This window comes from Rhinolophus ferrumequinum, chromosome 5 (genome assembly GCF_004115265.2).
Source record: "Rhinolophus ferrumequinum isolate MPI-CBG mRhiFer1 chromosome 5, mRhiFer1_v1.p, whole genome shotgun sequence".
Classification (NCBI taxonomy): domain Eukaryota; kingdom Metazoa; phylum Chordata; class Mammalia; order Chiroptera; family Rhinolophidae; genus Rhinolophus; species Rhinolophus ferrumequinum.
In genome coordinates, this window is record NC_046288.1 from 3,464,556 (window position 1) to 3,481,189 (window position 16,634).

At 33.3% G+C, this 16,634-nt stretch overlaps 1 protein-coding gene across 2 annotated transcripts in view; it reads right to left on the reverse strand.

Moving 5' to 3' along the window:
• Positions 1-1,328: 1,328 nt before the first annotated feature.
• Positions 1,329-16,634, reverse strand: part of KIF5B (kinesin family member 5B) — a 39,770-nt gene continuing 24,464 nt past the window's right edge. The window contains exons 14-26 of one of the 2 annotated variants that reach the window (XM_033105962.1): positions 15,717-15,923; positions 15,107-15,250; positions 10,922-11,107; positions 10,177-10,294; positions 9,534-9,595; positions 9,330-9,439; positions 8,411-8,512; positions 7,303-7,363; positions 7,114-7,185; positions 6,842-6,946; positions 5,689-5,905; positions 5,050-5,200; positions 1,329-3,274 (exon numbers count right to left, since the gene is read on the reverse strand). In XM_033105962.1, coding sequence (XP_032961853.1) covers positions 5,070-5,200; positions 5,689-5,905; positions 6,842-6,946; positions 7,114-7,185; positions 7,303-7,363; positions 8,411-8,512; positions 9,330-9,439; positions 9,534-9,595; positions 10,177-10,294; positions 10,922-11,107; positions 15,107-15,250; positions 15,717-15,923 — 1,515 coding nt within the window. In that variant the 3' untranslated portion in view covers positions 1,329-3,274; positions 5,050-5,069. Of the gene's footprint in view, positions 3,275-5,049; positions 5,201-5,688; positions 5,906-6,841; positions 6,947-7,113; positions 7,186-7,302; positions 7,364-8,410; positions 8,513-9,329; positions 9,440-9,533; positions 9,596-10,176; positions 10,295-10,921; positions 11,111-15,106; positions 15,251-15,716; positions 15,924-16,634 lie in introns of both variants that reach the window. The other variant, XM_033105961.1, reaches the window with a different exon arrangement.

The window sequence follows — 16,634 nt, forward strand, 5'->3', positions numbered from 1 at the left end:
CAGGAAAATATGGGAAACTACAGGACAAATCTGTTTTCTTCATTAATTGCAGGGAAATAAGTGAGATAGATGGGGGGGGGGGGGGGGCGGGCTCTACTGTAATATATGGATTTAAATTGGATCATGAGCCAAACAAATTATTTACAAAACGTGAGATTTAGTTTAGGAAATTATTAATTTTTTGATGATAATGGTATTTTGGTATGTGTGTTTTAAGGAGTCTGTATTTACACACTGAAATATTTATGAATAAAAACATGTATCTAGGATTGCTTCAATATGGGGTGTGTGTGCAAACAAGTGGGGTTATGGATGAAACAAGATTAGCCATGGGTTGGTAATTGTTGAAACTGATAGGTACTTGGAGTTCATTACTTACTGTCTGCTTTTATATTATTAAAAATTTCTGTAATAAATTAATTTTAAGATAAAAAGCCCAATTGCCAATAAAATTTAGGAATAGTCTTTCTTTAGTTTTCTCCAGCTAGACCTGAATAACCATTGAGGAAGTACTGAAAAACAAACTTTAACACTTCTTATACAGGTTAATAAGTCAGGTCCAGATGAACAGAACCAGGTAAACTACACTGAAGTGAAGTAACATGGTAAGACTGATAATTCATTTCTAGGTCTTAATCCTTCAGCCTACATATTTAATACCTGTTGTCCAAAGAATGCGCAATACATTAAGAAACAAAACATACACGAATATAATGACATTAGTCACTATTATGTCAAGACAGAAGCCACTGAGTCATAAAAAATCACCCTAATACTTCTTCAAATAAGTTTTAAGAAAGTCATTACATTTCAAAAAAAAGTTCCTCTTTATTTAAACATAAAACACATTTACAGCATGCAGGTTAAAATAAAACTTAAAATTATATGGCGTCTTCCCAAACCAATTATCTTTGAATGTATCTTCAAAGCACTGAAAATAAACCAACATATTCCACAGGTAGACTCAGACTCTTCTATTACCTCATGTCAAATTGAGTTATGCACAGTAGTTTTCTTAAGTTAGGCAAATAATTTAATTGATCACCGTGAATAAATATTACTTTTATTTCACTGAGTTTCTCTTCTGAACCATTTATCAATACCATTCAGAGGAACGTTAATATATTCAGTCCAAAAAAAAAGACATCGCAAACTGAAGTAAGTGCCAATGTCGTAGATGATCAGAAATTTTCACTTGTAAGAGTAAAAGCTGTGTTTAATGACCTACCATAGCAAAAGGAGTTCACTGAAAACAAATTCATGAAATTCTTGGTACACTTTGTGAAAGTTTGAAATTATAAATAGAAAAGAACCAGAGATATTTTAAAAAAAAAGTTAACAATGTGTATTCTGAACCACATGCTAGTTACAATTTATTATTACACAGCACCAATACCCGTGATACATCTAGTAAGAATGAAACTACCATATTCAGACAAGAGAAAAAGAAATTCTGCTTCATTTATGAATATTGCCAAAGAAGCAACTTTTCATTTGAAAACAAAATATAAATGTCTATGTGAACGCAGCCAAATATTTCTCCATTTAGAAAACTATCATCATAATAGCTGTAGCACTTTTTAAAAAGTTAATTACATTACTTTAATCTTGCCACACCAAGGTTTTACCTCAATTTTTGGAGTGTTTGTTTTGATCAATTCTAAAAGCAACACAATCATTTTAAAGGTTGCAGACTACAACAGCAAAAATTTGACTGTTAAAAAAATAAATAAATAAATTTATCTTTTAAATGAAAATTATACAAAAGTGGAAATTACAAGTTAAGGAAATAGAAAAATAAGCCAATTATGATCTGAGTCTTCTGACTATGGCTCCAAATTTATTACAAATATCTGTGTATAAAACTTTTTCAAAAAGTTAATTCTGCCAGCCAGATCCTAACACAGAATTTTCCAAGTTTCTCTACCGAGAACCTCAAATCCCCATTCTCCGCAAATTTCTGCTAACACAGTTGCAGTCACCTTCCCTCCATTGATGAAGCAAATATTGAAATCTCTTTCCCTACTGCTTTTATAGCTCTCTAAAACAAACTGTTGACTTACTTTAATCATCTGAGGAAGAAGTGGCAAAAACAGGTACACTCAGTACTAATTACAAAATTATGGGCGATAGCCAACAAAATTGAGGATTATTAGTGACTTGCAAACAATTTACTATTTCTAGGCTAAATAACAAATAAATTATAGTGTATGACTTAGTGTAGTGGGTTAAAAACACCTCAGGGATTTCAGACCAAAATTTACTGACTTATTTATAAATTCACCATATATTTTTCCTGTTCTTCCATCTTTTTCCTCAATTACCATAGGCTATAAATTTAGATCAACCAATAAAGTACTAACAATACAAAAGTATGTTTAATCCTATAATATCTTAAATCGTTTCACTATATTAAGGGGACAAATTATCCAATTCTTAAGTTAACTAGCAGGCTCACCAGAATGAAGCAGGGTATTTTCATTCCATCAAGCTTTGCTGATTATAGAATTGGGAAGAAGAGAAATGTAATTCCTTTTCCAAACTCTCTCTTAAACTGAGACTTGCTTTTGATAACTGTAAAATATGTCTATTCAAGAAAATTCAGCAACAGGCATTTCATGAGATAATTACGTAGCCTTGTTCAGTCTCAAGTGCCTACTTTAAGGTTTCAGTGCACATACAGTAGTTTTCAGAAGCAAATTTCAGAGATGATACAAATAATTTTGACTCTGAAATCATTTCAAGGGATTTTGAAGTACAGTACTGACCTGATACATTTTGTGGGCATGTAGTGTCGTGAGTGGTAAAATTTAAGACATTTAATCTAAATGTTCCATTTTCCCTAAAATAAGGAAGACACTTTAATAAGAAAAAGAAGCAGTAGCAGCTAGGTAATTTTAAACTGAGATTAAAAAATAAACGCACACATACACACACACAAAAACAAGTACAAAAAGCACAATCCTATATGGTACAGTTTGCTTGGCACAGTGAAAACTAAATTAAAGACACAAAAGACAAACTGTGTAATAAATAGGGCCACAGTTGTAAACTGTCATGTTTTTCCTCCTAAGACGCCAAAATTGCACTCTAGTTGAGTTGGGAAGCAGCAGAGTTTACAAGAAGAGTGGGGTAGGAAACAGCTGTACAGGCCAGGTATAATTTATACATTAAAAAAGTTATAATTCTACAATTCTCAGGCGGTAAAGGTTATAGTCACTAAATGACTCTGCTTGATATTATGTCCTCTTCATACTTCAATTACTTTCAACACCTGAAAATGGCAGAAAGCAGACAGAAAATATTTTTATTTGCATAAAACCTGTTGTTTGAGATAAACAGGAAAGAATAAAGAAAATATACCAATAGTTTAAAAATATTTTGGTCAACAGCTTTGACCACTTCTCCCCAATCAAAAACATTGCAACATTAAATGATATGATTTCTTCTCCTTTAATTTACTTCCTAAGTAGAGCTATTCTGAGCAGTACAATGTTTAAATGGAGGTCAGCCCTTCATTTATTTTTGCTCTTCCCCAAGAGAGTTGTGAATAAGCTGACGTATGAATTATATTTTAAAAAGAAGCTGGAAACCAACAGACAGTGTCAGTGACATTCTTAAGCCAAGAACCACTAACCAGCAATCTACATGGTGGTTTAAAAAAAAAAGGGGGGGGGAGTGAAGAGGGGTGGACGGATAAGGATACATGAAAGGTACGTATGGTAGGAAAGTGACCGTAAAATAAATTGTTACCCTGGAGGAATCCCTATATTAAACTGTCCACTTACCTATGTGTTCAAAGTATTATGCAAGCCAGAAGATCAGCCATGTAAAACTGGGTACTAAAAGTACCAGTATTATTAATACATTGCCATCTTACCCCAAAATAAACCCAGGATTTTGGAATGTTTTTCTTAATAATTAAAAGAATAATTTAAAATTCCTCTACAAAGTGTTTAGTTTTTTAGTAATTTATCACTTAAGTAGATCATACTCCTCAACCATGGTTTAAAACTGATTGATATAGTAAGAGTTAAAAAAAAAAAAGAACTACTATCCTTTGGACCACCAATGAGACAAACCTGTTAATGTTTATGCTTTTATAGTTACTTCAAGTCTGAAAACCTAGTTTGGCTAGGTTAGCTATCTCCCTCCGGTGCTAAACTGCTGTCATTACAATGGGATCAGCATTCTACTTTCAAGCTAAAACCTAGCTATACTTAATAAAGGCCATAGTCTGTCTTCTCTGCAAATCATATGAGTTCAAAGTTTACATATGAATTTTAATATGAGCACAATATCCAAAAAGGACAAACTTTCACCGCTATAGTTATGCTTTAAAAATTCCTTGCCCACTTTCCACTTGCAGAAAAGGATATGCTCTATAGTAGGTAATGATAAGAGCGTAATTCTCAAGGATGACTTCCATTTTACTAATAAAGGGGCTCTAAAGTAAATACAGCAGGTCCTTGAATATCATTGTTTTGTTTAACGTTGTTTTGTCATAACACTGATGTTTATATCAATCAGCCTATGACAAAATTGGTTCTGTTATACATTTGGTGCAGTCTTTCTGGAAACAGTATGTTAATATGTATCAAGAGCCTTAAAAATGTTCACACTTTCTTGGAAATCCACATTTGGGAAACTTCTGGAAATAATCTAAAACATGAGGAGGGTATATAAAAAGATTTCTACACTTCTAATTTCATACACATAAATTTCAATTTTGGAAAATTTCAAGTATGGAAAAATTAACATACTTAATTACAGTTTCAGTAAAAAGGAACAGTTATAAATTAGACAGAATACCAAGATCTTTTAAAAATGATCCAATCTTAGATTAAAAACATTAAAAACACAAATTTGAATATATAGCATGATCTCAATTATGAAAAAAGACTAGGAGAAATTGTGCCAAGTTACTTTTACAATTATATACATAAAAAATATGACATCAATGTGAGAATCCAAAAAAGTGTTTAACAACCAATTGTTGAACATTTCCATATATAGCTATGATTCAAAAGCCAGATATAAACTACAAACCTGTGGGTAATGTGTAACGCTCACAGTTGTTTACCTCCTCCGCCTCGTACTGCCACGGGCTGGCTGTTCTGAATAAATGTACCTCCTCCACGAACTGCACTTGGATGAGTTGGAGAAGCTGCTGGATGCTGCCCAGGACGAATAGGTTTAGCTAAAACAAAAACCAAAAACTGGCTTTAGAATAAACCTTAACACGTGACTGTAATGACCTTTTAGGTCTCTTCTCTTTGTTTACAACAAATTCCCAAGTGTTTTTCTCTGCCTTTTTGTTTCTTAGCAAATTCCTCTAGCTCTTCCTTTCCTCCAGAACCTATACAATCTAGCCTCTTAAACACCTTACTCCTACATCAATGATTACTCTTAAGCATGAAATACTGCTGCTGGCTTATTTTCTTGCAATTCTCTCTTTGCTTTAGTAACATTGCTTGATATAGTTTATTTCTCTGAATATTCTTGCTCACTTGTTTAGTTCTTTTTTATCTTCTTTTCCTGTTAATGTGGCTACACCTCAACTTCGTTGTTTCTTTGGAAAAGTCAGGAAAAACAGACCAAATATCATAATGAATCAGATTATGTTTTCGAGTAAATGAAAACATTCAAACCAAGCAAGGTTTAAAGGTTTTAATGTGTTCTACTAACCAATTTGCGCAGAATGTCCTCGTCTGGCCATATTCTTTGACCTGACTGCTTCCTTTATACGATCTACTTCTTGCTGATACCGTTTGCGATCACGAGATGCATTTTCTTTGGCTTCTTTCAGTGCTGACTCCAGAGCTTTCACTCTCTCAGCTGTAGCTCTAAGTCTCTTTTCCAACTTAGGAAGTTCACAGCGAAGATCTGCATTATCACGTACCAACTAAAGGTACATAAAGAAAATTAGTATTCTAGCTTTGACAAGGTGGTTTGAGAAAGTATGAACAGTTCATAATTTCTCTTTAGAAAAGAAGTAATACTACACTGTATACTAAGGTTTTCCAATTTCCTAACTTAATTTAGGCAGCAATAACCAAGGAACACATATATCCATCCATATCATGCATAAATATTTCTCACAAAGATATAATTTCATTTAATTTTTTTTTGGGGGGTGGGGGTTGTTCTTTCCCCTTACCAAGCAATGAAAATAAGTTAGAACACAGTGTTAGGTCTCTTTGGTAAGATACTAATCTTCTAGAAATGAATAGCCTTTTAAACATACCAACTTAGACCCACAAGTACACATAAATTTAGCAAGCCCCTTAATAGATGTTGAAAGCAAAAAAGGCTAAAATTTCTTTAACCTTACTCTAGTGCAAACATCTAGTATAAACATCAGGTTTATGAATAACAAAGATATATAATTTAGTGTGCTAAGAAATATTTTTGTAAGTAATTAAATCATTTATCAAGCCATATGAAAAATAAGAAGTATTTGCCAGTACTTTTTTAAAAAATGAACTGTCTCATAATGTTAGATATTTCACACTTGGGGCATTAAATGTAAAAGGACCAAAAAAAAATTGTATTTTAGCTGCAAAGACTTATCTACCAGAGATTTTTTGATTACCATGAACAAATTAAGAAAACTGACAGACTTGTTATTTCGGAAAGTAAGTACAAATATAGGTTTTCACTGGCCTCTTTTGATAAAACATTTTTTAAAATATTAACTTCCCTAAAAATTGCTAATGGTTTCTTTCTATAAGTGCTTGATAAAATAATGGAATGGCCTGGGGTGTGGAAATTCAAATATTTACCACTCCTCAAATTTTTGTTACAATGTTGCAGCTACCACAAACATATTGTTTATTACCTGCTTGTGCACTTTAGTGAGTTGTTCAAGATTGTTTTCAAGAAAGGAGATTTTTTGCTTTTGAGCAGCACTGCCTCCAGTGTCATCAGAATCGATCTCGGCACTCTAAGAAGGTCAATGAATAGTATTAAAAAATTTTAAGATCAAAAAAACCCCTAAGCTTAACCAAACAGAAATTGTTATGACAAAACTATTTCACTTATGAATATAAAGCAATACACACAGTAGTCACCCTTTATACAAACAGCCACACCTCTGTATAGTTTTATTACCTTTTTAACTCTGGTGGCCAGGTCCTGAACAAAGAGCTTCCGCAGGTTATGTAAAGTCTGAAGTTCTTTTGCCTGGAATTAATGAGAACAGCAGTGTTTTTGGAGTTCAGACTTCAAATTTAGTATAACCAATGGGAGAAAAACCCATTAAATTTTCCCCAGTCCTATTTATCTTCAAGTTTTTCTTACCACTGTCTCTTCCAAACCCTTTAGGTCTTGTCTTGCTTGTTCTCGTCTATCTTGCATAACCCTAGACAAAGGAAGAATATACATAAAACACTTTCAACTTTGATTCCATAAAATCTAGTTTTATTTAATACAAGAGTCAAATCAAATATTTTTTTATCTGACAGAATCAATTCTTAAATTCAAATAAATGAAAGATGCTTATTTTTAAAGTTTATTCATGTTGTCTTTCAAAGAAATTTTTGTAATACCTTATGATTTCCTAAATCTATAGTTTATTAGGAAAAGAACTCTCCTCATATAGCAACGGAAGAGATAAAATGTGGCAGAATTCAAAGACTAAGGAGTGGTTCTTATTTATATTTTAGAATATGTCACATACAGTATAATGCTATTTATCCAAAATAATTCTCATTAACTGGGAATTACAGATTACAAATTATCAGACTAAAATATTTTACACATTTTACTTAAACTTATTCTAAATAAATTATGGCTGAGATTCAGCAGACTATAAAATCAACTGAGTTGGTCCTGATGGTGTTACCATTCTAATAAAAGCAGTTCATTTACAAATTATCTCTCATAAATTCAAGGTATGTGAAAAGTTATAATCCTCAGTTTTCTATCTGCTCAGATTCTAGAAAACCGAGTATTGACTGACTATACTCTTAGTAAATTAGAAAAAATGGTGAAAAACCTGTGTTGAAAAGGCCAGCCTAACATAACAATGTCCTTTTATATAAGATCAATTTTGACAAAAATTCAGTTTTTAGGGCAGACTCTGAAACCTTTTAAATTACTTAATGCCAAGTTTTAGGTTTATTTCCATGACAGATCTTAAAGGAAAATGGTGGCAAACAAACAGCAAGCAAGTTGATAAACAGAAATCTGAATCTTGACCATCACTGAAATATCAGACCTTGCTTTCACTAAAGTGCAAGAATATCCTGCAAGTTTAAAGGTATAAATCAAACCAATGCAGAGGGTTTAAGAAAAACACTCTTTAGCTTATACAAAGTGAAAAATGTACCTGTTGAATATATCCAATAGTCATGCCTGCAATACTCTTAGTTTTCAATTTTAAAGTTGAATTAAAATATTTACTCACGTAAGTTCATGCAGTTTTTTGCTCTTTTCCTGATCTGTAGCTTTCAACTTCTCATGCTCTACTCGCAAGCGTTCCTGCTCTAACATCATTTTCTGGTTTTGGCTGACAAAAGAAAAATAACACAGTATCAACACCGCTGTTTTCTGAATGTTGTCATTAAAAATGTTCAAACTCTTAAATTCTACAATCTCACCACTGTAGCAACCAAGGCCTCCTGTGATCTGGTCTGCAACAGGGCAGCTGTGGGGGGTGGGAGGGTGGTGGGAGGGCTGGGGAAGAGGACCTGCCTACTTTCAGCTATATAGTATTTTTTGTATTATGGTTTGAAATCATGATTTTATTCTTCTATATCTTTCATCTGCCTGAACCTTTGTCCCTAAATCCATTAGGTATTAATACTAAGATCCATGTCCCAAACTTTTCATCATTTTTTTCTTAGGCTCCTCTGGTTTCTCCTCAAATCATGATTTAGTTGCTACACTATATGCATACTGTTATGGAAGTAGGAAAAATGTCTTCTAGATAAACAAAGAAGACAACTTCTATTAAAACAAAAAACTTTAAAAACCCGTAATTTCCAATAAAGTTTTTCTCAATTAAGAGTATTTTTAAAAAGAAAGTTAAGGAAATTATTTGAGACTGTGATTTCTATTTGTAATAATGGTTGAAGTTGGGGTATTTTTCCTTTTGACTGAATAGCTACATCAAAAGACCTAACAATTATTTTCACCTAGAACTCAGAAGTTATGCTTATAAATGAAAAAAATATTTTTCAAGTCAAAAATTGTAATTTCAATGATAAGTGCAGGTATGTAATAAGAACATACTGTCCACCAGGAACCAATTATTTCCTCTTGTCTAAATAGTCAATCTTTCTGAGTTAGCTTTTAATATTTAGAGGAAAGAAAAGTATACTTACTCTTGAAGATCAGTAATAAGTTTTTCTTTTGCTTCAACTTCATCTCTCAAGCTACTAATTTGTTTTTGATGAGTTTCTCTGTGGCTTTGGATCTGTTGTTCAACAGCTTGCTAAAATTATTGGGGGAAAGGATAGTAAGTCAGACTAATAAAGATTAATAATGATAAATTAAAGCCATTAGAATTAATGTTACATAAAACTTGCCTTAACTTCATTTGCAGTCTGAACCTTATTTAAGTGCTCCTTTTCCATTTCATGGACTTTTTCTGTTTGGGTAAGAAGAGAAAACGAGGAAATAAGCGTTAGAGTTCTTCATATAAACCAAGGAGCAAGTGGGCTTTATGAGGTTATGGTCCTTAGCACTACTTGACTTTTAACCATCCAAATGCCACATTGTAAATCTTGTTCTCCAAGCTCGATGACATGTTGACTAGTACATTTAGCTGTATCCTCTGTGTTGATAATTATGGTTTCTTTTATTTCCTTTACCTAATTCCAGAACAGATGGGATAGTGCATAGTAGGAAAATGAGAAAGCTTTGTAAATTCCTATGTCAAGATTTACGTGTATGTATGTGTGTATATTCTTCATATATGTGTGTATATGTATAACTTCATATATATGTATAACTTCATAATTTTGTGGGAAAATTCCCAGATTGGCTACTGCCATATTCAAACACGATTTCTAAAAGTTTCCAAGCCACATTAAAACATTTTTGTTTACTATTTCAAGTTACAGTATTCCTACTACACTCTATCAATATTAATGTTTACTACAACTACACTAAGGTAAGGACAAATTAGTATAGATATATAACTCATAAATAATTGGAAGAAGTTAGTACCTTGTGCTCGAAGCTGGACTAGCTCTTCACTGAGGGAATCAACAGATTCCTCCAGCTGTCTTTTCTTTTGTTCCACATTTTGAAGGTATTCAGTCAATGACTTGATTTTGGCTTCATGCTTTTGGGAAAAAACTTATGTGAAGTGAAAAAAATCTCATGCAGATATTTTATTTTTAAGAATATATGATAATAAGCAAGTTTTATCAGTGTACAGAAATATATAATACACTTAAAGAAAGATATTTAAACCTAACATGTTCAGGGGCCAAATTTACAAAGATAAAGAATTTAATCAATGAAATGGTCATCTGTATAGTTTATGACACTTGTAACAAAGGAACTAAAGGCTGAAAAATCAGACATTCTTATTGTTATCTCCATATGACATTACCCTCTTCCCTCCTACAGTTCCTAACTTGGTGAATGGCCTCATCCATTCAGTTGCCAAAGTCAGAAAACTGGCCCTGCAGTTTTGTTCACCCTCGAATTCTTCTAGACTCTTCAACAGTCACATCAGTCACATATTTCTAATAAAGCTGTATGCTTAACATATACATTTTAGTAAATCCAACCCAGTTAAATTATTCATGTTATTATAATGCAGCTAGACTAGGATAAACTGACCAAATTAATTTTGTTACTCAAAATAACCTATGGAAGTTCATTTTTCTTAAAACCTTTACAATAAATAAGATTTATATGTGATTGTTCAGAATACAAAGAAACTTTGTTCTGTAATACATACTTGAGAGATACGAAGCTGGCATGCTGCTAACTCCTTTTCATTTTCTTCCATTTTTTTGTTGCTCTCAGTTTGTGTGCTTTCTAACTGTTTACAGCGTTTTACCATTGTTTTTACTTCTGACTTCATTTTACTAATGTAGAGCCTTGCAACAGTGAACTCTTCATCTATCATGCCAGTTCCCTCGGGCTGCTGGGGAAAGAAGTGAAATTAAAAGCCATGAAATACAAAAATGTCCAGTATGTGTTTACCTAATTAGACCCTAAAATCTTAAGAACAAAATTACATATATTTTGTATTACTCAATATTCATAGCAAATCTGGAGCTTTCTTTTATTAAATACTGGGTAGTAAAGGTTAAGTAAAGTAGAACTTAATTTTTGCCATCTTTTCTAAAAAGTAATGTTAATACATGCCAACAAGGAAAAAAAGAATGTAAACCTAAAAAACAAACAAAAAAAGACCCTGATGAATTCTGCCTCTTTCAATATTTGGATTTCCTCTCTATATGCCCTCTTCAGTAAGTTTATCATGAATCATGTGTAAGTCCAGTTTAAAACTTAACAAATAAGGATGTTTAGGTGGCAGGGAAAGGATGACTTTTAAGCTAAGGAGGAATTATGGTCACTGTAGTTTCCATAACTGTCATGGGTTTCACTATAATAAAATTCCAGGACAATCTTCAGTGTCAAAACTAAGTGGAGCTTGAGAAGGAAGAAATAAAACTGTCTTTGTTTACAGATGAGATGATTATTAAAATACCCCAGGAACTAATAAACCATTATAGTAACACTGCAGAATACAAGGTTAACATACAAAAGTCAATCAATTTCCTATGTATCTGCAACAAACAAGTGGAATTTGAAATAAAAAATAGTGCCATTTATATTAGCACCAAAAAGAAAAAAGAAACACTTAGATATAAATGTAGTATAATATGTATAAGATCTACATGAGGTAACTATAAAACATTGATGAAAGAAATCAAAGAACTAAATAAATGGAGATACTCCATGTTCATGGATAGAAGACAATACTGTTAAAACATTTCTTCCCAACTTGATCTATGTATTTAATATAATCTCAATCAAAATCCCGTAAGTTATTTTGTGGATTTCGACAAACTGATTCTAAAGTTTATATGGAAAGGCAAAAAATAAAAATAAAAAAAGGCAAAAGACCCTGAATAGCTAACAATATTAAAGAAGCTCAATCAGAAGACTAACACTACCCCCTACAAGATTTACTATAAAGTTACAGTAATCAAAATGATGTGATATTGGCTAAATAATAGACAAACAGGTTATTGGAACAGAAGAGAGCCCAGGAATAGACACACACAAATACAGTGAACTGATCTCAGGCAGAGATAATTCAATGGAGAAAGGATAGTTTTTTCAAAAAATTTACTGGAACAAGTAGCAATGCCCAAGTAGAACAATGGATTTTGACAGACTTCTTATACCTTTCAGAAAAATTAACTCCAAATAGATTATAGACCTAAATATAAATGCAAAACTAAAAAACTTCCAGAAGATAACCCAGAAGAAAGAAAATCTAGGTGATGTTGAGTGTAAAGATGAATTTTCAGACACACCACCAAAAACACAATCCATGAAAAAAAAAAAAAACAGTTGCACTTTGTTAAAATTAAAAACTTCTGCTCTGTAAAAGACACTGTTAAGAGAAGAGAAAGATAAATAAGCCACACTGGGAGAAATATACGCAAAATACATATCTGGTAAAGAACTTGTCCAAAACATACAAAGAACTCTTAAAACTCAACAATAAGAAAACAAATTAAAACGACAAGGAGATAACACCACACATCTATCCAGAATAGCTCAAAACCAAAAAACTAATGACACCAAATACTGGTGAGGATGTGGAGTAACAGGAAATCCTATTCATTGCTGGTGGGAATGCAAACTGCTCCAGTCACTTTGGGAGTTTCTTACACAGCTAACAGTCTTAACATACCATTTAGCAATCACGCTCCAAGGTATTTTTACCCAACTGAACTGAAAATTTATGTCCACAGAAAAGCTTGTACATAGATAAACAAACTGATACATCCTAGCATGGACTATTATTGAGTGATAAAAAAGTGAGCTACAAAAAGACATGGAAGAACCTTAAATGCACACTGCTAACTAAAAAAGCCAATCTGAAAAGGCTATATACTATATGATTCCAACTATATGAAAGTTTGGGAAAGGGAACACTATAGGGATCTTTTTAGATCAGTGGTTGCTAGAGATTCAGGGGAGAGGGATGAACAGGCAAAGCAGGCGATTTATTAGAGCAGTAAAGTTATTCTATGATATACTGTAACAGTGGATCTACTATGCATTTGTCAAAATCCATAGAACTGTACACACTAAGAATGAACCATAACGTAAAAAACAAGTGGAACTCAAGCAGTGCTCAACTGATGATGTTAACAGAAAAAGAATTATATGCAAATGACAATAATACTGAGGATCCACAGATATTCCCCCTTCTTTTGCCTCCCGACTCCAGTTCAAGCCGTTGTTTCTCAGTCTAGTTGTGTAGGACACAGCTCCCTGGGCCCTGACCCATACTGGTATGATGAGCCTTGCGCTCCCCTCTGCTGAGGCAGTTGGTAGTTGGTCGTCCGTCGGCCACTCACAGCAGCTCATAGCAGCTCTTGGCACTGTAGTCCATGGCAGCTCATGCTGGCTGCCAGCCAAAGCAGCACAGCAGCTCACGCGGGCCTCTGGCTGCTCACGGCAGCTCAGCTCCAAGGAGAGCTGTTGTTCACAATCTTAGCTGTAGAGGGCGCAGCTCACTGGCCCATGTGAGAATCAAACTGGCGACATCGGCTTTAGGAGCAAGGCTCTCCAACCACCTGAGCCACGGGGCCAGCCCCAGATTTCTTTTTAAAGAACCTATTTGCAAGGCTGACTGCTTTCACAATGTTATAATGGCCTAGTGGAAAATACCAGTCTAGGAGTCAGGGAACCTGTATTGTATCACTCCACCACTAAACAAAGCCATTTGTAATCTTTATTTTCTCTATCTTTACCACAGGTAAAAAAGTGGTAGATTTGAACATGAAATGGAAAGATTTTTCTAAAAAAAAAGTTGCAAATCTACAAAGCAAATTTTGAATACCCTTCTATTCTTCAATGATATGAAGTAAATCATTTTTCCATAACATCTCCCACTACTTCACCATAGAAAAAAACCAAAATGTTCGGATGGTTGAAAGCAAGTCAATCACCCAGTATTTAATGACAACATGTTTCCTTTTTTTCAATGATGTGAGCCGACATTAGGAAACGACATATGAGGAGAAAGATTACAAGAATCCTTGCCTCCATCAACCGACAGCAGCTTTGAATAACAACCAACAGAAGGAATGTGTGCACCACATTGAAAACCTTTGTTTCCATCTCTTGTTAAACTTGGCTTCTTAGTATGCTCTCACTATAAACCCAAGTATAAATTTGTTCTTAACTATAATTAGGCTTTAATCAAAAAGGTAAAGTCCAAACAAATACCTACTGCAACACAGTAATCTTTAATGTTATATACATGTTTCTGCAGCTAAGAGTCTTAGTTGGCTTTCTTGGTCTAAGTTTTAAATCTACCAGGTCACTGAATTTTTTTTTAACCACATGCCTAGTGATAACACAATCAATATTATTATCCTTAAAAAGATTACTAGAAAAGAAGGCATAAATAAGTGTGGCCAAATTTTGATAACTCTGAGGTTCATGGTACTATTACATGTTTGAAATTTTTCATAATAAAATTTAAAGAAAAAAGAATTAATTAGCAGTGCTCATCTTTTATCTTTTTAAACAGTTAAAGCGACTACAGGCCAATTCATTAATGAGTTTACTCCCTGGGCTAACTTTCACCTTTGTTCCAAATATATACTGTCATGTCTGGTACTTCATTAACATGATCTTTACCTAGTAAAGAACCAAACATGGGGTCCAAATAAATGCTGCCTACTGAATGTTCGTCTACTTGAGTACTCCATTCTTTTCTCATCTATTGAAAAATGAAGGTACAGTAAGACCATCCATCTACTACCCCTGACTATTGTGAGGATGAGTTCATGCGTAGGAAAAAAGCTTCATGAAAAATAAGTAGTAAACAAAAGTATAAGCTACATAAAAATAATTACACTTAATATTTGGTTATTATACTTACCTTTACATCATTATTTCCTACAGCAATTCCTATTTCTGCAAGGTCTTTTAGTAAAGATGCCATCATCTCAGCTGCTCTTTTTTTCTGGTGGTTGGTCATTTCCTTTAGTTTCTGAAGCTCAGCATCTATACTTGCTAAAGTTGCCTAGTAGATCCAAAAACAAAAGGTACAGTTAAATCTATTAAAAGAAAGATCAATTCAAATACTGACCGGTATTTCAAGTTGCACCTAATAACTCACAAAACCATTATTTTCTGCTTTCATTTTCTTGAACTATCTACTAGTTCTGGGATAGCATCCAATTCAAACTTAAAAAATATTTTTGACCTAACAGACAATGTAAAGTAACCATACTGTGCTCCATTAAGAGCAGGTAGTTTATATTATTGGACTAATTTTTGAAATTGGGTAATGTCTGCCTAGAAATGGGAAACTTCCAAATTACTTAGATTTGATTTTCATTTATTGCTTTAAGTCTGAGCAAACTGTTAGAATGGAACTGACAGTCTGTCAGATGGTTGGTATATTTTCTTTATCTTCCATATACTTAGGTAAGTTTTCATTAAGAATACATGTACTAAAGTATTAAGAAAATAAAACTATATCCTACCGATTTCTGATTCAGTTCATCACTAAGTAATTCATATTCCTTAGTTTTGTCTTCAACTTCCTGAGACTTCTGATCATAATTGACAGCAAGTTCCTCTAAGGCTTGTAAGACTTCTTTTACTTCTTCTTTAGAGGCATCGTTTTCTGCCTGAAGGCGATTCAGCTCAGCTTGCATATTATCTTGATCCCTTCTGGTAGATGCCAGAAGCTAGATGAAAGAGTAAAGTATCTTTTAAAAACTATGTATAGTGAGTGTCAGATGGGTGCTAGACTTTTTTGGGGGATCACTTCATAAATTAATTACATAAATGCCTAACCACTACTCTGTAAACCTGAAACTAATATAAAATAATACTGAATGTCAACTATAATTTGAAAAACTATATAGTCACAGGATGTAAAGTACAGCATAGGGAACATAGTGTTATTTTAATAGCTATGTACAATGTCAGATGGGTAGTAGACTTGTGGGGTTATCACTTTGTGAGGTGTATAAATGTCTAATCACTGTTGTTTTGTACATCTGATATAATAAAAATAAATAAATAAAATAAAATGGAAGAGTTAAAAAAAATGAGTAAAGTATGTATTTTTACCAATAGTTTACAGGTTTTTAAAAACATATTTGCTAAGCACAAACGGGAGGAAATGTGGATGCTATTAACTGTGGTAACATTAATTTTTTCAACAGATTTACCTAGTATCTACTATGTAGGCACTGTGCTAGACACTGTGGGAGACAGGAAGGAAATCAAATAAAGACTGTGCCATTGAGGAATCTAGATGAAAAGATAGGTACATAAATAAATGGAATACAAGAGCCATAAAGGAGGGACAGGACACGACAGTGCTTGGTAGTATAGGGAAAAACAGGGTTCTATCTGTAGGGAAGGTGGCTAGGACAGATAGATTTCAGTCA